The sequence below is a fragment of the Streptopelia decaocto genome (assembly GCF_964273445.1).
Source record: "Streptopelia decaocto genome assembly, chromosome: 2".
NCBI lineage: Eukaryota > Metazoa > Chordata > Aves > Columbiformes > Columbidae > Streptopelia > Streptopelia decaocto.
In genome coordinates, this window is record NC_138655.1 from 138,180,805 (window position 1) to 138,199,819 (window position 19,015).

The following is a 19,015-nucleotide window of genomic DNA, read 5'->3' on the forward strand; positions in this document are numbered from 1 at the left end:
TGACTGTACTGAAGCTCATTTTTTTCCTCTCCTACTCTCCTAAACTGATTACAAAGCAACTTTTGCTAGAGTACCAGTGAATGTGTTGGATGGTTCCTCTTATTACAGCGGCATAGTCCAGCTACCCCTCCAATAGCAAAAAAAAAAAAAAAAAAAACCCCCCCAAAAAAATTAAATCAATTATAAAACTTTCCTCTCTGTTAAATTACCACCAAAAATTCTTGGCAGTAATAAAGGATATTGCTGTGTTTATCTACAAAAGCAAGAGAACTAGCCCCTAAATGTTTGTATAATGTTTCTGTCAGACACAAAATGACAAAGGCTATTGAAAATACCCCAGAATCTGGGAATAAATGTTGCTTCCCTTAGAGAGAAAGGCACTCAGTGCAAAATCTGTGAGTCTTACTAATGTCACGTTGTTTAACTGTCTCTGATATGAAAGCACTTAAGTTCTTGTAAAATACGTATGTTAATAAGGAGAAACTCCTGACGTACAAGCCAAGAGTAGCAGATAAGGTAGCAGTATCCTTTGGTAAAGTCCCACTGTCACAGAGGAAATCCCCCTTACTCTACAGAGATGTTAACAATGTCAATAGACAAGTCACCATGCATTACATGCAGTTGCAGCAAAATATATGCCAATCCTATTCAAACCTATTTCCCAAAGCTTCTTACTACTAATGCCAGAGGAAAAGAAAAATGGACAACATGTATATAACCTATACGTATATGCATACTGTTACGCATACACACACAGAGAGAGTAGGTTAAATCTTTTTTTCTTCAAGTCAGTTATACTGTAAATTCACTACTGCAGCAAGCTCTAGGATACCACTGGACTGCAAGCATTGTTCAACAAGCTAAGGAAAAGTTAGTTTTCCATTTCCAAGAGGAAGGGTGGTGACCTATAAAGTCGTAAAGGAAACTGCTCACAAGCTTATTTCAATACCCTTGCTAAAAACAGCCCCCTGCAATTATAAGAGTCTCTTCCTCATCCTGCTCAGAACAATTGGAAAACTACAGACCCTTTAGGATACCCTAATTTAATAGATTAAAAAAAAAAAAAAACAAATCAATGAAGAAAAAAATAACAGTTCTCAGTCATGGAATTGCATTGCTCATTTATCCGATTTCTCTGGTAGCTGCATCTGTATTTAGCTAGAGGAAAGAGTGCCCCAAATTACACAACAGGTATACATAAAATATGTTGGGGTGAACAACATCAGACTGGATTTGACATAAACTGGTGGACTTTTTTTTCTGTATGATCATGTAAAATCTGAAATAAATGCTACATAAGCATTTTGTAAAATACAGGGCAATGATAAAATGTGGTTTATGTTGTTTACTGTAATTTCTTCTACAATATATTAATCACAGGATTTATGTGATAAATGCAGCAACTCATTCCCTCTTAGCCTGTGATGCAACTATCTGCACTAATACCAGCAAGGTAGGGCATACTGTTAGCTTCACTTCATGGGGGACATGGGGAGAAAAAAAACAAGAGGGGGCAAAAAAGGTATTTGGAAAAATTTAATTGTGTCATACAGCACAGTAGCAAACACTGCACTGGCAGACACCTCATCTTTTCATCTGATCCCTCAGTAAATACACAGCTGCAAACATCTGAGATACAAAACAATGAGTGTTTTAACCTATCCCTGACAAAGCCAGACTTTTAAAACCTTCCAGATCAGATTACTGCCTTCACAAGGTCTGGCCTTGTCCTCTGTATTTCAGAAGGATGTTGATTTTTCGCTAATGCGGTCGTAGTGCCAAGGCAGGTAATGGGGAGCAGTGTGCCAAGGAAGAAGCTCCTTGGGCAGGTGACTCTACAGATGCACAGAGCGAAGGCTCACTCCAGAGAGGATTAGCACAAATTTGACATTATGGTATTAGTTACAAAATCCTGCACTACTAATCCAGGTGAAAAAAGATAATTCATGTCCAACTTATGCTGATTCTTTCTCTGGCAGCTTATTTCTGCTTTGCAGAATGTCCAGGAATTTAGACTAATGAAACTCACTTCCTAGGGAACAGATTGGTCATGCATCTCTCTTCCTTATTGCTCAGGTTTCTTTTTTTGTAACATAGAAGATGACCCTACAACTTCTAAAGCTCAAGGATAATAGACGTCATCTTCATGATAGAAAATCTGATTAATTAAATGGTCTTTGGGATATCTCATTTTAATACTGGAAGTATCCGGGAAAGAGGTGAAATTTGAAAAAGGTTAAGTTTATCCATAAAAATATAACATTCATGGAGTAATTTTGAGAAGTATCTATAAAAGATATAACAGCACATAAACTTCACACAAATTCACATACATAAGTTAATATCTAGCAATCCAGTGCATACTCTTTTTAAAATTCTACAATTAAGCACTGTAGCCTCAGCTAGGATTTGTAAACTTATCTATAGGTAAGGGAGAGACAAGTCTTCATACTCCATAACACCTACCTCTGAATGCACATCCTGCTTGTTCAGATGTGGCTTCCACAATAATGCCATTTACTCCTTGAAGCAGGTACCAAACTTTAGCACTTCTTTCACCACGCCATAACTTAAAAATGGATTTCTTTCACAACTGGCCCATACCCCACAGTGTGCTCCACACCAGGGCCTTCTACCTCCAAACCACCTCATTATCTAACTTTGACAGGTGTGCTTCGTTATACCACAGCCTTCTACAGGTAACGCTGACCTCACTGTTGGGAGTTCACCAACACCACCGTTAGTTGCAGATTGTCATTTGGCATTCAGTTTACACATTACCTTACCAGAAGTGCCTCCTTTCCTCTTAAGTTACAATTCAGTTTTGCGGGAACCTCCTATCACTCCCTTTCTAGAAACAGTGCAATGACAAACAGGCTCCTTTCTGCCTTTTCTCCCCTTCTGCATCCACAAACAGACCTTAACCTCGCATTTTGCAGCCGCTGGGCGGGAGCTCCGGACTCCGGCCGCCGGGGTCCGGGTTGTGTCACATTGTGCCCGCCCGCCACCGCACACCCCCGGGGCTGAGCCTGCCCGCTCGGCCCGAGGCAGCGCAGGGCAGGGAGTTGCGTGCAGGGGACACTCATGGCTTCATTTCTGACACTGGCAGAGGGAAGTTTGTTTATTTAAACACATTCCGGGCGATTCAGTGGCCTTGTCCCCATTGCTCTTCCCGCACAGAGTTGTGCAGCCGAGTGTCCCACCTCGGGGGTGCACCGCCGCACCCCGGTGCCTTCTCGAGGGCCACCCGCAAGTCGCGGTGCTGCGGCCTGTCACCGACGCGCCCTCCGTCCCGCTGTCCCCGCGCCCCGCTCCGCGGCCTGGCCCGGCGAGCTTTAACGGCGGGACCGGGTCTTCCCGGTGGCCCCCGCCCCGTCCCGTCCCGTCCCGTCCCTCCTCCAGCTCCTCTCCCCCGCAGCAAGCCACGGCAGGGTCTCAGGTTACAGGCAGGTTTTCTTTAATGCCAACGAACAGCCATGAAGCAACCGACAAACGGGAGGCGAAAGCAAGTGCCGCGAAGCGAAAGGAGCCGTTCCCGGCCACGGCGGGGAGCGTGAAGCAGCCGTCCCTGCGGAGCGACCGACGTGGGTCTCAGCTGCTTTTGGGTTGGTTTCTTTACTTTTGTAAGAAAAAAAAATAAAAAGAAGAAATCCGCTCCTGTGCTCGTTCAACAAGGACCGGCGGCAGTGGGGACACACTAGTGACTCCCTACAGGTATAAGAATGTCTGCTCCAGTGGCAGGTGCTGGGTTCTTTTCCTAAGCGATGACACAGCCTCCCTTCTCCTTGAAGGGGTTCTTGTCCTCGGGAACCCCCTTCACCAGCGGGTCCTCACCCGACCGCTCCTCGATGTAGTTCTTGATCTCTTCAGAGCACTTGGACACCTCGAGTGAAAGAACAGAGAAGTGGCTGTGTTATACCCGAAGCTCAGTGTGCACACCAGAAGAGCAAAACAGTGAATTCACATCCTTCTTTCTCTTATTCACGTTCCCATCAAATACATGAGTTGATCACAGAGCCAGAACTAAATATGTGTAGACTCAGCTTCCATCCACTTTTTCACAGCCTGATACTGACAGAACGTGTGAGTATCACTGGGAATGTATATGTCACTTGGAACAGCAGTTGCTGTATAGTTGCCTTTTTTTTTTTTCAATTAGCCAATGTAGTTTTATTAAGCTGCAGATCACACTCTACTCGGCATCAGCATGACTTATAGTCAGTGGGTTCTGGATCAGTGACTTTCAATTCAGTTTTCAAGTATTTATGACTGTACATGTTTTTCCCAAACAAAACATTCAGTAATGATTTTTTCAGTGGTAATACAAACTCTCACATTGCGGTTCTATAATAGCAACCACATGTCTTGCATGGGAGTAAAGACCTGACTAGGAAAGACAGTTTGCTTACAGGTTACTTGGGGTTACTTCGAACAATGGGCAGCCTATTGTGTTAAGAGAGAACATAATATGCATGACACTTTGCATGACATTCATAGCAAACTAGCACTGATGTAGGTAAGCCTGCACAGAACCCGCCTGTGAAAAATAAATGGGTTTGGTTTGTGTTCACTGAGACAGCAGCATATGCAGCACACGTAGTAACACTGTCTGCGGAGCCTCAGGGTGCATGAGCAAATCCCACCAACTCCAGAGGATCCTTGTCCATGCACACCTCTTGTTTCCCTTCCCTATGTCATCAGAAATTGTCCTTACGTGCTCAGATACCTGACATGTCTGAGAACATGCTCCTGGCTCTGTCCCCAACTCTTCCCTTCCTAACCGCAATCCCTGTGGAGGCATAGCAGTGCAGAGTCAGCAGCAGGAACCAGCTGTTGGCCAGGCCACTAGATGACTAGTATTTCTAATTTAAGGCCCTTAACTTCTTTTTTAATTATATTTTACTCCATAGGTAGAATTATGATAAGAGAACCAATGAATGTACTGACTGCATCACGGACTAAAAGAGCATGGCCTGCGTGAAATTAAGCTTTAAGCCATCAGAAAGAACTCCAAGTTAATTCCCAATTAAACAGTGCATAAAATATGGTCTAACTACCTCTCTCTGCCTCATAGCAAAGAAGAATTTGGACCTATAAATCCCATTACACATGCCTTGCTCATCTGTGCCTTGCAAATCCTGCTTTTTCAAATTGAGGCACCCTATGCTGCAGTAAAGTTGTGCTCCAAAGTATGTGCAGGACCAGCGTTTGTTTTGCTTCAATCAGCACTATCAGGATCTTTTTCACATAAAAGAAAAAAAAAAAACCCTGATTAAGTACAATTCAAACATTTATTCAAAAAATTATTCAAAAAGGTATTTCATCTTTGTGCTATAAAGGTGTAGGAAGGAGTTAAGAAAACTTTGGTGAAATGTTTTTACTTTTAGTGACACCAGAAAGGTGGGTTCTGTATTTCCCTGTCCCTGTGACACCCATACAGATACCAGGGGACCGTGACAACTACCACACAGATTTCGTTCTCAGACTGAAACTTCTGTTATAATGCACTGGTAAATTTGTGGGTGTTGTCTGTGCTTTACTACAGGTGATTTAAAAATATCAATTTCCCTAATGTGATCGGGCTCTTGGTTTATCCCCAAAATTTAGTCAAGAATTGTAAATTATTATTATTATTATGAAAATCAAAATCTGTAATGCCACTGATTCCCACATATAGATGTATTTTCAGTCCTAGCTAGTAGCGTTCATTTAGATGTAGTTTGCTTCTGCTGGCATGCAGTATAAAAAAGAAAAGAAAAAGAATATTAGTTTTATCGTGGACCAATATCAGTTCTGCATGTCCTTCATCTATAGAAATTGTGCACAAATACAAAAATTACACTACTTCACCTGTGGAAAGGAACAGCCAGTGTAAATTACTAAAGTACGATGTTTGTATCGGACAAGACTAGATGGGTCATGGCTCTGCCCCAGCAACCCTTTGGCTCGTGCCCTCTGCCCGGGCACGGCACAGTGCCCGAGCCGGGGAGCGGTAGCGGGCAGAGGGCGGCCGTGGCCGGGCGGCTCCTCCCGCAGCACCACCGGGCGCGGTGCTGTACGGGACGGGGAGCGGTGCCGCAACAAGGCTTCCCGCCAGCACACCACCCCCTCACCTGGTACTAGCAGGTCCCAAAGCGTTTTATAGAGGAGAACAGAGCTCGAAGAGGGACGCACCCAACCCTCGCCACACGACGCTGCTTTGTGCTGGCACCAGGCTCCAGGGACCCTCAAGCGAGGGGAACCCAAAGGGTGTCAAGTACATCGAGAATTACCTCAGCCAGTGGGCCCCTTCCGGCCCCTCGGGGCGCCTTATCCCGGGGGCAGCGCGCCTCTTTTTCACTCTCGCTCCACAGCCACCCCCCCTAAAAAAGTCGTGTTTCTACACGGTGCTAGCAGCGGCACGCATCCAGCGCCGTCCCCGGCCCCTGCCTCAAGGAGGGCGGCAGGGCCCGTCGGTGCGAACTGCGTGCGGGGACGGCGATCGGCCGAAAACAGCCGGAGCTCTCCCGGAGAGCGGGTCCCGGAGCACGGCTCCCGGAGCCCCGCTCCCACGGCCTTCGCCGGGCCCGCCGCGGCGGGACGGGGCGCTCCCGCTCAGCTCTGGACTGCCGCGCCCAGCCTCGCCGCCCACCCGACGTGTCCCGGGCGCCGCATGAGCCCCCAAAAGCCCGACCAGCGAGTAACGGGCTTCTCCCCGCTCCGGCCCCGCCGTCTGCCCCGGCGGCCGGGCAGCCTCGGGCCCCTTCTCCGCGGTCACTCACCGGCTGCCTCTCCAGCTTCACTTCTTTCCGGAGCTGCTCCACTTCCATTTTCAGTTTGTCCTTCTCGCTCAAGTCCTCGATGTTGATGGCTGGCATCGTCTACACTGCCAAAGCGCGGAGGGAGAACAAAAGGTTAGCTCTGGGTAGCTAGGGCGCCGGGGCCGGAGCCCCCGGGCGGGCGCGGAGCGGTGGGATGGCCGCACCCGGCCCGCCCCCGGGCTCACTTACAAGGTGCCGTCTGGGCTGCCCCGCTGCTCGGCGGCGGCCGCTTCCTCTCCGGCGCGCCTGGAACCCCTTCCTCGCGCCGCTCCGGCCTTTAAACCGCCACGCTAATCCCCCATAACCGGATTAAAGACCGCAGCCCCACCCGGCCCTGCTGCCGGGGCGCCGGGGCGTTGACACGGGCCCTGCGTGCACAGGAAGGGTCCGGCCACCCGGTACGTCCCCCGAGCAGGGACCTCGGCCCAGCCACCGCATCGCCCTGGCGCCCCGTGGAGCAGCCGGCAACGGGAGTCAGGAGCTGCAGCGACCCTCCTATGCTGGTCTCTCCCATGTCACCACTGCTGTAAGGCAAACATGGCAAGGTCGGCTGGGTGTCTTGGCCCAGCAGTGGGGTCTTTCTCCCTTGCTATGGCCTTCTGCTCCTCTTGGCCCTCATAATGATTCTTGTCTGCTCATGCCACCAGCATCCCTAGTCTCTGTGTTCCTCTGCCCAGCAGCTAAGGCAGCAGCAGGTGGTTTGCATGGGCATGTTCCTTCATACTTGCACATTGAAACCAAAAGTGGACTGGACTACAGGTAGAGAAGGGAAGGAACCACTCTCAGGTCAAGTGTTCCAGCAAGCAGCAAGGCCGTCAATGGCAGCGACAAGCAACTTTCATTGGTAGGTGTTTCTGCAAAGCAGAGTTGCAGCTCTGCGTGAGAGGGATGTTGTGCCTTACCTGCATCGATCATCTCTGGAGTCATGGAGTTATGATGGGTGTTGAGGATGGGGCACTGTCTGTAAGAGAAACGTTGGGTTAAAAGAAGGAACTAGGCCATTCTTCTCCTGTGGTTGCATATAATTTCAAGGTCTAGATTCCAAACAGGGCACTATGTTCTTTGGAACAGGGTGGTCCCTCCATCCATGTTTGTACAGCACCTAGCATCTCTGATCCCAGCATCTGCTTTCCTGCAAAAACAGTGGAGGCAGAATCCACAATCCATTACATTGAACAAAACTGCAGGCTGTTAAAATGTGCCTGCATGAGTCCTGCTGTTATCTGGCACTTCAAGGGCCTCTGTAGGCAGTCACTTCTCCCCCTTTCCACCTCTGGCTTTTCACCTTTAAGGCACTCTTTTTTCCTGCTCTCCCTACTCACCAGATGCAAGCAGCTGACAGCAGTATGTAAGATTTACATCTTTCTTCTCCAGTGCTTCTCGTGTAGTGCTGTTGGGGTTTGTTTTATTTTAGTCAGTTTACTAAAATCAGTTCCTTCTGGCTATTATCCCCCTCTTCCCAGCTGTTGGAATGCAATTTCTACACCCTCACAATCTACACTGGCAGCTACATTCCAAAGCCCAACAAGCTGCTGGTTCCTGGGCCAGTCAAACAGGTGGAAAGAGCCGCCTGGCCAGGGTCCTGGGGGGAGCAAGGCTGTTGGTGGGAGCAGAAACACTGCGGCACAGAGAAGCAGACACTGTGTGGTGTGGGGGTGGCAGGTGTAGGGTGCGGGAGTGATCTAGGGGTGGGCTCTGGCACATGAGTAGCGTGGTTAGGGTGGGAAGAACAGTTGCAGCTTGTTATTGATAGCCCTGTAATGGAAAGCATGCAGTGAGCTGTCTGCTGATGTGACTAACTCTGCAGTTAGCAAAGGACTTTCTACCACTTGCTATGTTAACTTTTGCTCTAGTTCATACATTTTTAAAGATACTTATCTAATCTAAGTGAACTTCTTTGCCATTACACCAAAAGAGCAGCTGAATAAATACTGCACTGTGCTGCAGCGTTGTTGGATAAGTGTGTTTAGTTCAGACTTTGATTTGTATGTGTGCATGTACAGAGGAAATGGAAAATATGGAAAATGGTATTCCATGACAGCATTCATTTTGCTGCTATTGTTTCAAGTGGTATTTCAATGACTTACTTTTCAATTCCTACAATATCTAAGGAAAACTAAAGGACACCAGTCTAGTCAAAGTAAAAATCACTTGAGAGTTTCCTAATACAAGAAAGATGGCCTTTTGATTTTTTCCAGAAATAGAAAAGTTTTTGTGTGTCTTTTTTTTTTTCCTGTTTTTTTTTTTTTTTTCCTATCAGAAGGACTTAAGCTTTATTGTAGTTGCTGTGCTTACAAAGCGTAAAAAACAAAACAAAAACAAAAACAAACAAAACCCAACCAAACAAAAAACCCACAAAACCCAAACCAAACCGAACAACCTCAAAAAACATGAAAAGGAGGACACCTGTTACTAAGAGTTGTAGCTACAAGACTCCCAAAACATGGCAGATGTGTTTCATGTGTCCCCATATCTCAAATGTTATCAGTTTTGGTTTTGTCATGGGTTTTGTTTGTTTGTTTGTTTTTAATCACTAAAGCATGTATTTACCCTTTGGCAACCAGAGATTCTGAAAAAAAGGAGCAGTGCTGAGAAAGGAAGGAGCGGGGTGCCATTTGTATCTGTCCAGAAGCCACCTAGGTGGGCTAGGGGTTGAATTTACTCCTCTTTCTTGCCTTTACAAAAAATAAAATAATGTCAGAAAACTAGGTTATAATCCTCAATGAGATACAACAAGCACAGAAGCCACAGAGGGGAAGTCAGTTTTTTAAATAATCAGAGTGCTATGTTCCTCTTCCTTACAGATGGTGTGGGTTGTGGCTTCTTCCTGCAGGGCACAGGATTCCAGGGCCCTGTATTGCAACCCCATCGAGGGCAGCAGCTGCCTGGAGGACTGAGGTCCAACACCGTTGCTGTAAAGGGAGTGGAGAAGAAAAGGAGATCAGATTAGCTTATTGTTATCTATAGAAAGCATGCCTAATTTGCAGGGACTCTTATCTCTGTTACTATATTAAATCTGGAGTAAGGACTAATTAATGTAATGGCTCTAATAGATTAGAGAGGGAAAGTATGCTGTTTGCTGCTCGCCCTCTCCTACCCCAGATCATGCTGGATTGCCTGGTGGGGCTAAAATCTACAGAATAAGCCAAGTCATGAGAGTTCCTGAAATCCTTCTCTCTGAACTAGCCAGAGGTTTCATCCATTCAGCCCCTCTGGCTTTCCAGGAGTCCAAGCCTACTGGCGGTACCTCGGTTTTCTCAAGTTCTTTGGCGTTATACACAATGGTATTAAACGAGTAACGCGGGCTGGTTGGTGTTATCTCAAGTGGCACTGGCTAAGCGGGCTATGCCTGGACCTGCCCGAGGCTCCCGTGCTTGATCTTCAGCATCCTGCCGCCCTCTGCCCGGAGCCTCCACACGGGGAGCGGCCGCCACGGGGCGAGGGGGGAGAGGACTTTCGCTAAGTGACCCGTCACGGATTTCGCCGTGATTAACAGGAAATGTCCCTTGAGCATCATCCCGCAACGTGCTGGGGGCGGGGGAAACGGGACGGTGCAGCCGTGGACCTCTGCCAGCTCCCCGTAGCCCCGCGACGGAGATTTCTCCGCCGTTGGCAGTGCAGCCCGACAGCGAGCCAGCCCCGGCGGCTCCCCCACTGGCCCCAACTGCTTACCCCGGCCATGGGTCCCCCGACGGCGGCGGGGCCGCTGTCGACCTGCGGCCTCCGGCGCTGGGGCTAACGCAGGCGCGCAGGCTGCCGCGCCCCGGTGACGGCCGGGTCAGCGGGGACCTGCTGCCCCGCTGAATCAGAGCTTCCCCTCCCACCACATGCGCAAGGAGGGAGGTGGCCCGGAGAAGCCGTCTCGGCGCATATAAAGCGCTGCCGTCGGGCCGGACAGCGCCGCTCGCTCCTGGGACCCCGCTGCCACCCTCTCGCCTGCTCGCCGCCGCCGCGACATGGCTGCCGGCCGTCACCTCCCGCTGCCCGCGCTGCTGCTGCCGCTGGCCTGCGCGGCCCTGGCCCCGCGCACCCTCACAGGTAGGACGGGGACCCCGCGGGCGGCTACGCGGGGCCTGGGCCGCCTCCGCCGCCCAAGTGGCCTCAGCCCCGGTCGCTGGTGTCTCCCGCAGAGAAACAGCGCGCCTGCCTGTTGCCCCCCGACGACGGCCCCTGCCGCGCCCTGGTGCCGCGCTGGTACTACGACAGGTACACGCAGACCTGCCAGGAATTCACCTACGGGGGCTGCCACGGCAACGCCAACAACTTCCTCACCCTCGACGACTGCGAGAAGAGCTGCTGGACCATCAAGAGTGAGTCCGGGGACCGGCCTCGCCGGCCTCCTCAGCCCCTGGGGCCGACACTACAGGGCACAGTTCCCCGGAGTGTGTCCGGGTGATCGGGGGCTGGAGGGGTCCTGTGGGAGCACCAGGGAGGGTGTACAGCTTGCAGCATGCTTCACACCTGCCCCGTCTGTCCCTCCTCGTTGTAGCAGCTGTCTTGCTGATATCAATTTTATGCAGAGAAACTGGAGTGTGTTGTCTCAGAGATGACATGCAGAATTTAACTATTAATATTTTATATGTAATTTAATATTATAACTGGTTGCTAATTAATGCATTGGATTCCTCTTGCAAAGCTTATCTCACTTTATTAAAGAATGTAAGTAGTGGGACAAGCTGGGACTTGCCTGCAATCGGAGTCATAGTGTTTTGCCTACAGTACCATGTTGCTCAGTACAGGGAGCACAAAGGGTTGATTTTACAGAGGGTAAAATTATTTTTGTTGCAGAAGTGCCCAAATTATGCCGGATGGAGGCTGATGGAGGACCATGCAGGAGTCATCTAAAAAGATACGCCTTTAACTTGAGCTCAATGAGGTGTGAGGAGTTCATCTACGGTGGCTGTTACGGAAATGGCAACAACTTCAGAGATTTGCAGTCTTGTGTGGACCACTGTCTGCCAGAGAAAAGTAATGGCTGTCCCAAATTTTTAATAAAATAGATGGTGTGAAAGCAATATGAAGATGATACTTTATTTGATATTTTCCTCTGGATACTCATACAGTGGCATTTTTGAAGACTTCTGGGAAGCAGAGGTTTATATTGTCTACAGACTTTCATGTGTCATTTGTCTCAGCTGTCTGTTGCTGAAAGTGCACAATGCTGTGTTAGTTTAATATTGGGACCTTAAATATGCCCGTATCTACATCCAGCTAATCTCTTAACTTCTAAAGAGCTGTACATGTGTAATCTAAAGGGAAATAAGGTTGGATATCTGTGTTGAAGAAGATGTATGAGACATTTGGCAGTCATGTTCAGGGCAGTGCTACTGTAATATAAAGAAGTGCCTTTCTAAAACTTAGGCTTGAGAGATAATGTTAGGTGGCTTGGACTTCTGGCACTCATCAGCTCAACTTCTGATAAGTTTTTTGCCTGATATGACTTTTCACTGTCTCTCTGTATGAGCTTTAAAGAGAGGTGGTAATTATGAGCAGGTGACTATAGCTAAGTGTTGTCATAAACACCAGGTTAATAGCCAGTGCAAGACAGGATCTGTGAAGAAGAGAGATCTACCAGAATGTATAAAAGCTGTCACTGCCTAAGCTTTATTAGTGACTGATGAGACAGTTTTTTTGGCTGATGACAGATTGTCAGTTTTGCCTTTTTGCTGCAAATGGGCAGGGTTTACTGGCAAAAATCACAGCAAGGATAAACAAAACAGTGCCTTTTCCCTCTACAAAAGTAGTTCCACTGGAATTATTGTTCTATTCCTATATATATATGGAAAAAGACTTTTGGCCAGAGTAGGTAAATATTTTGGCTGTTTTATGTGTGGCACCACAAATGGGGAAAGCTGATGAATTTAACTTGTGGGGTAGTAATCCTGTTTTCTGGGGCTGTCACTTTCTCAAATTCATAACTCGTGGGAATAAGATGTAGTAAATCTCAAATTTCATTGGTAACTGTCATGACACTTCAATGGGAACAAGAACTGTTTAGCCAAAAACTTTATTGCAGGATAAATTTTAAGAAGCCAGGCACAGAGATTACATTTATGTAATTTGTCTCTCTGTCTTTTTTTTTTTTTTTTTCCTTCTTCTTTCAAGCTGGCCCCTTGCTGTGCTATAGCCCGAAAGATGAAGGATTGTGTTCTTCTTCTGTGCCTCGCTATTACTATGACAGCAGTTCTAAATCATGCAAGGAGTTCAAATATACCGGCTGTGGTGGAAATGCCAATAACTTTGTTACTGAAAAGGACTGCTACAATGTCTGCAGAAAGGGTAAGACTGTTTTGTATTTTGTCAGTCACAAGCAGGTAAAGCAATCCAAATCCTCACCTTGGCTTGTTACAAGTGTATGCTTTTAGCATTTTAGACTCAGTGTTTTCAAAGGCAGGGAAAACTGAGATTCAGCACTAAATCCTTCTGACAAGAACGGTGTGGTACAAGGTGGTTACACCATTTCCTTCTGAATGAAATGTAGAGAAGGGCACACAAAAAGACTAATTAACTTACTAGAGCCCACAATGAAACAGTCTTTAGATGTTTCAGTATGAGCATGAACATTCGTTAAGGTCTCATTTTCTTCCAGGTATTTTAAAGTAGGAAGTTGTGAAATCTATTTACTTTTTTTCCTTTGCATTTTCATCATCCTGCCTTGGTTCCCTGCTGCCTGTTCCCATTTCCCTCTCCCATTACTAAAGATTTCTGCCTCATCAGTTGTGCCAAGTCAACTGTTTCTGCAGCTATGGCAGGAAGGGTTGAGAATAATAATTGATTTTTCTTAATGGTTTTATTCAAGTCCTCTACTGGCTGTGCTTCTAAGTCAAAACAGTTGTGCTTTTACCTGCAGTCCTACATTCATACCAACTATTGCAAGTTTTAATAGTGTAGTTTAATTCACTTGATATGTAAATCAGTGAGAGAGAGAAAAACAAAATTGTGTGTTGAACCCCAGAGCACTCTGGAAGCAGACACAGCACAATACTTTAAAAATTGATACTCATGGGAAAAAAAAATAAGGTTGTTTCTAGCGTCTACATTGACTTTGCGGGGGGTGGGGGGAAGCCGTAAAGTAGGTCTGCTTTGAACATGAGATATGCACAAGTTCCAAGCACTTCAGTATTTAAGATGTGCAGTCAGAAGGCTTAAGTCAGAAGATAATTCTTCAGTTCTGGGTGGATATTGAGGGCTGAGGCAAGGCTGGACCCCAAGCACAGTCCTCAGAAGTAAAAATGTCTGTAAGTTAGTCATGGCAGTAATATTTCTGTGGGTGACAAGCCTGAGTCTGTATCTGCCATTCTAGTATTGTAAGGGAGTCTTTAATAGCATGCTAAATTGTCGATCTGAGATGCTTGTGATTATCTAATTTTCATCTATTACTACCTGGGAAATGGTAGGGCTGGCTTCAGCCCAGGTTTGCAAAGAGAGAGGAGGAAGGAAACTGCCTCTCCAGCATCTCCGTGCCCTGCCCCTGCACACACCCAACCAGATCCACCTGGAGCTTCTCCCTTCCTCACTCCTTTGGTGGAAAAAAAGAAGTAAGGAAACACTATCTGTTTCATAACTAGAGCAACAGATAGCCAAATGTAAAGGTTCGGTTATAACCTTTTCACTAACTTGTGGATTTCACAAATCAGTAAGGCTTGGGACAACCAAGGGCCATAGTTAAGGGCATAATAAGGACTAATTAATGTTGTGCTATACATATTAATTTCTGGAGCCTGGGAGTGTACAGCAACATTAATCACATTTTTAAGGCAACTTAAGCCACTCCTTCTCTCCTGCTCCCATAATGACCTCCCCAGAATCTTTCCTGTTACCTTTGGAATCTTGAGTTGAGTTTGGTTGACCTTCCCTGTGCAAATATACAACTGTTGTTTGAATTGGTCTATAGCTTTTGAAGTGAAAAGATTTCTGATTCATTTCATTAAAGAAGCTTAAATTGGAAAATAAAATAAATACATCAGGGTGACAGTGAAAGGATTGGGGACTGGCCACTGGAGCTCTGTGTGCAGGTAAAATGGTAGCATAAAGACAAAACATTTTCAGATGGGTCTGCAAATAATTTGTTTTCTAAGCAGCACTCACACATTTCATGCAGCCTTCATCAGCATTTCTGGAGATAACCCTGACTGTCTTGGGCCACTCTGCAGCTTCTGTGTGAAACCCAGTTCTGTGCAGAAACACAAGTCATTTTACCTTTTCATGTCTCACAAGCACTGGTTATATTTTAGAGTTTGCCTCAGTGTTGTTCAGAGAGATGTAGTAATAGGTGGTTTTGCTTGTTTTGTTTTCCCTCAGATAGAACAATGGGTTTACTTCCATTCTGCTGTCACTGCAGGACAGCTAGAAAAGGCTTTAATGCTTGCTCAGGAAAAGAGCAGCGAAGTAGGACTCCAATGCCAAAGTTAGACATATTGGAGACCTTACAGTATTTAAGAATATGAAGTCCAGAACACATTTTTACAGTTTCTGATGTGTTTATTATTATTGGATTAACTGCTTAAACATTATAATGTGAAAACAAAACAAAGAAGATCAAAACACACCAAAAAAGCCAAACAATATAGAGTAGTAACAGTTTTGTCATACTGTTTCCTTAACTTCTTCCTTTGTTTCATTAGCAGGGACTCAGAAACCAGGAATCAACAAGCCAATGAATGCATTTCGCAGAAAAATGATGAGGAAACTGATTAAGAAACCTCAGACATACAACCCAAAGCCTTAAAGCTGATGTGCACTTTGTATGTTTCAAACAACTTCTTTTGGTTCCATTTTCTTCTTTTGTAAAATAGTTCCCACACAGTTTTATACACTGACATAGTTCTGTCTTTCAGAACTACTTTTTATTTCCAACCTTTTATAAAGAACTGCATTTAATAGAAGAAGAATGAACCTAAGTTTGGTTCTTCTGCTCTGTTGTCTTTGCAGTAATATGTTGGCAAAGCCAGATATTTAGATTTCCATGTTTTTATGGGGGAATGTTACTATTGCCTTGGGAGAATATTTCAGGTGTTACAAATCAATTAAGATTTGAAAAAGCAATTGTCTCTTAGTATAACTAAGGAGAGTACAAAGCTATATCTCTACCATGGATTTTTTTGGCATCGTCTGCTTGCTGAAGAAAGGGACCTTTCAAAAGAGGTTTCTTGCCCTGCCATTTTACATACTTTGGCACTATCAATTAAGTAGACTGTCTTTTACAGTTGTGTTCATATTCAAAGCTTTCAGAAGTCTTCATAACAGTAAAAGAAGTATAAACTTAAATCTGGCTCATCCCACAAAAGAAAATTTGGAATATGGATACTTTGATAAACACTCTGACAAAGGCAATGAGTAAGATACTTGAGTATTAAAATGAAAATGTAACCATCACTTTTTCAAGACATTTGAAATTTCTGCTAAGGTACACTCCAGCTCCTCATATGGCATAGATCAGTATGCTTTTATTGGTTTGAATGGAGCTACACTGCTTACATCTGCTGAGGTTCTTGGTATTTGTGTTTATGTGGTGGTTGTTAAAGCAGAAAAGCAGAAGCTTCTGCAAAGCTCATGTAATACCTCTTTTGAGGCACTATTGTATTTCTTATGGTAGATTATGCCTATGGTTATATTATTGCACTTTCTTTTATGTTTTGTATTTGAGCCATGTCTGAATTTCAATTAATTTCACCTACAATATTGCCTAAATATGAATTCATAAGAAATGTTAATAAAATGTGTTTTGGAAAAAAAAAAAAAGAAAAAAAAAGAAAAAAAAAAAAGAGACCTTGTCCTGTCTAATGCTTCTGTTAATTATCCTGAGTTAGTTGTATACGACAATATGTGTAATGGAACCTAGTATTTACTGATTGTGACTCTAACAGAGTTTAGTTCTCTCTTAAATAATTTCCTTACGCTAAGGTCTTTATTTGAAGAAAGCCAGTAAATTGCATTGATGTCGTTCATCCCCAGCAGTTTTTGTGGCTCAGTTGGCTCTCCCTAAAGGATTGCTCTCAAAGGGGTGCTTAGTTAAGCTGATTGTGTGCTGCTGGGTCTCCTGTTTGATGTTCCAGTATCTGCAGAACACAAGCCCATTTCAGAAGTCAAAATTCTATTGAAACCCTGTTTTTAACAGTAGAGGATAGCCATATTTTAACAGCATCACTGTGGGGTATAATCTCTGATGACATCTTTGAGGAATGTTACTCCTTATGTCCCAGGGTCTTTGACTTTTATAGGAGTATCTTGAGGTGGGATACCAAAGTAGACCTGGGATTGTGAGCCCAAAACCTGAGAGCAGCTCCATCTCACTTCAATTTTTGGACTCCAAATTAGGTGCCTGGTCACAAACCATGACATGTCCTGTGTGATGTGATACCCAGCTAGTCTCCTGAAAGGGATCCAAGAGTTTGATAATCAGTCTTCTGTTCATGGCCCCTCAGGGGCTCAGTGAGACCTTTCTCGATGAACCAGGCTCTATCCAAGACACCACTGTGGCCACTGCAGCCCTTCATAATGTAGCTGCTCCACATGCTCTTTGTTTTCTTGCATAAAAAGTCCAAGGGCTTACTGCTAGGGTATTCAAGTGAAATATCAGAGACTTGCATTTGAATCCCTTATCTACCTGATATCACAGAAATTTAACCTAAATCAACTGCAGTTCTTGCAGGGCCTCCTAGAGAGCAAGCTGTAGTAGGGAGGAAGAGGAAGTGGGGAGACCATGGAAGTTTCTTTCAGTGCCTTAGTGAAGCTATTCCACTGTGTATAAATCATACTTTCTTTTCAGGTAAATGCTTTAATCTCTTCTTTTTAGCTACAAAGAATTTTAGTTGCCACTGTGCTGCTTTGCTTCATGTGCTTACATTACATTAATATTCCTCCAGACTCCTGTGGCTGTGACTAATCTAAATAATTCTCTATCATCTACAGAATTTTATATGATTCATGACTGACTTCCTTTTTCAGTTTGTTGATGAAACAACAGTGGCTCAAGGTTGGGTCAACTGTTAGCATTTTGCCACGCTGAAAATTAACATAGCCCATACCATCCTGCAAATTAACTTTTATTATAGTAGCCAATGTCCAGCAGCTAGTATAGTGTGTCACAGCACCAATTTCTACTGCAGAGGAGGGAAACAGTGATTAAAATTGGGTTCATCTTATCTCATAGGCCACTGAAACTCAGGACTGGTGATTTGCATGAGACAGTCATACCTGCTGCTGAGCAGTGGTTGCTGAAACAAGCAGATTTGACTAGCATCACTGCTCTTTAACTTTCCATTGCAACCCATAATTCCAGTTATTTTCTTAGTGGTGTCTTGTGAAGACCTATATCAAAGACTATAAAAATGAAAATCTGTGCTGATTCTTCATCCTTAGTCTGTGGTAACACTCAGGAAATTGCTTTGTGAAGTATTTTAAAAGTTAGAGAGTGGCTTCAGCTTATATTTCAGTGGAATTTTAACTATCAAAAAGAGAAAAGAAAAAAAATCCACGTAGAAACAGATAATTTTTTAAAATTGATAATCTAAATAATGGGAAGCAAAATTTCACCACATCTATTTTAACAGTGACTGGCCCCAATAAATACTTTCTCCCAGTTCCATAGTTTAGGAGCAGAAATGGTGATGAGCTCAGGTCCCTGAAATGGGATTTCTTAACTACCAGAAGTGTCTCTGCTCCTTTAGTGATTCTTGTCATCTGAGGAGGTAAAAAATATGGAACATTTAGTAAAAAAAAATAAAAAATAAAAAAAAATTAAAAAATCATGTATTAGACACAATGGACCGCATTAAAAACCCAAACAAAACCACCTCACTGGTGAAAGATTGTGTCCCCAAGCATGAAGTCAGCTACATTGCTGAGTGCAGCAGTTCTGGATCCAGGTAGTGACAAGAAATCTGTCCTACTGGATAAACGCAGTCCAGCTATGGTTATGTAAATCTGGAAGAACCACATTGCAGATGTGCCGGAATTATTACGCATTTATGGTAGTGTTATTGAAAGCAAAATCTGCCTCATTATCTTTCTAGAAAGCTTTTTATTATGCATAACTATCACTGGTGATAATTAGTGCAGAGATACTTGCTTCTGTTGAAGTGAGCTTAATTTTTCAGCATATGGTGGTCCTGTACAGTAATGTCTATCATCTGACAAATTACTTAATTGCTGAGGAGAAGGGGTGTTAATCATTGTATATAAAGCCTAATGAACAGCAATGATATTAAAAAAAT

The 19,015-nt window shown here is 44.8% G+C and overlaps 2 protein-coding genes across 5 annotated transcripts; one reads left to right on the forward strand and one right to left on the reverse strand.

Annotated features, from left to right (window-relative positions):
* Positions 1-3,435: 3,435 nt before the first annotated feature.
* Positions 3,436-7,170, reverse strand: LOC309435978 (guanine nucleotide-binding protein G(I)/G(S)/G(O) subunit gamma-11). Of its 2 annotated transcripts, XM_082044799.1 has the most exons (3): positions 6,990-7,170; positions 6,762-6,865; positions 3,436-3,883 (listed from the first exon to the last, which is right to left on the reverse strand). In XM_082044799.1, exons 2-3 carry the CDS (start codon positions 6,855-6,857, stop codon positions 3,758-3,760), a joined length of 222 nt encoding a protein of 73 aa, XP_081900925.1. In that variant the 5' UTR covers positions 6,858-6,865; positions 6,990-7,170; the 3' UTR covers positions 3,436-3,757. The 2 variants fall into 2 exon arrangements, with proteins under 2 accessions (XP_081900925.1, XP_081900926.1); XM_082044800.1 differs by lacking the exon at positions 6,990-7,170 and having other exon boundaries at positions 6,762-6,979.
* Positions 7,171-10,618: 3,448 nt separating this feature from the next.
* Positions 10,619-16,873, forward strand: TFPI2 (tissue factor pathway inhibitor 2). Of its 3 annotated transcripts, none has more exons than XM_082044796.1 (5): positions 10,619-10,838; positions 10,931-11,110; positions 11,589-11,768; positions 12,906-13,079; positions 15,428-16,873. In XM_082044796.1, the coding sequence occupies exons 1-5, from the start codon at positions 10,757-10,759 to the stop codon at positions 15,526-15,528; spliced, it is 717 nt and encodes a 238-aa protein (XP_081900922.1). In that variant the 5' UTR covers positions 10,619-10,756; the 3' UTR covers positions 15,529-16,873. The 3 variants fall into 3 exon arrangements, with proteins under 3 accessions (XP_081900922.1, XP_081900921.1, XP_081900920.1); XM_082044795.1 differs by having other exon boundaries at positions 10,624-10,838; positions 11,592-11,768; positions 15,425-16,872; XM_082044794.1 differs by having other exon boundaries at positions 10,630-10,838; positions 15,425-16,871.
* Positions 16,874-19,015: the final 2,142 nt, after the last annotated feature.

Coding starts and splice junctions, on each gene's coding strand:
- TFPI2 (XM_082044794.1), top strand. CDS start 10,757: ATGGCTGCCGGCCGTCACCTCCCGCTGCCCGCGCTGCTGCTGCCGCTG. Junction 10,839..10,930: donor GGCCCCGCGCACCCTCACAG/GTAGGACGGGGA, acceptor TGTCTCCCGCAG/AGAAACAGCGCGCCTGCCTG. Junction 11,769..12,905: donor CCACTGTCTGCCAGAGAAAA/GTAATGGCTGTC, acceptor TCTTCTTTCAAG/CTGGCCCCTTGCTGTGCTAT.
- LOC309435978 (XM_082044799.1), bottom strand. CDS start 6,857: ATGCCAGCCATCAACATCGAGGACTTGAGCGAGAAGGACAAACTGAAA. Junction 3,884..6,761: donor TGAAGCTGGAGAGGCAGCCG/GTGAGTGACCGC, acceptor CTTTCACTCGAG/GTGTCCAAGTGCTCTGAAGA.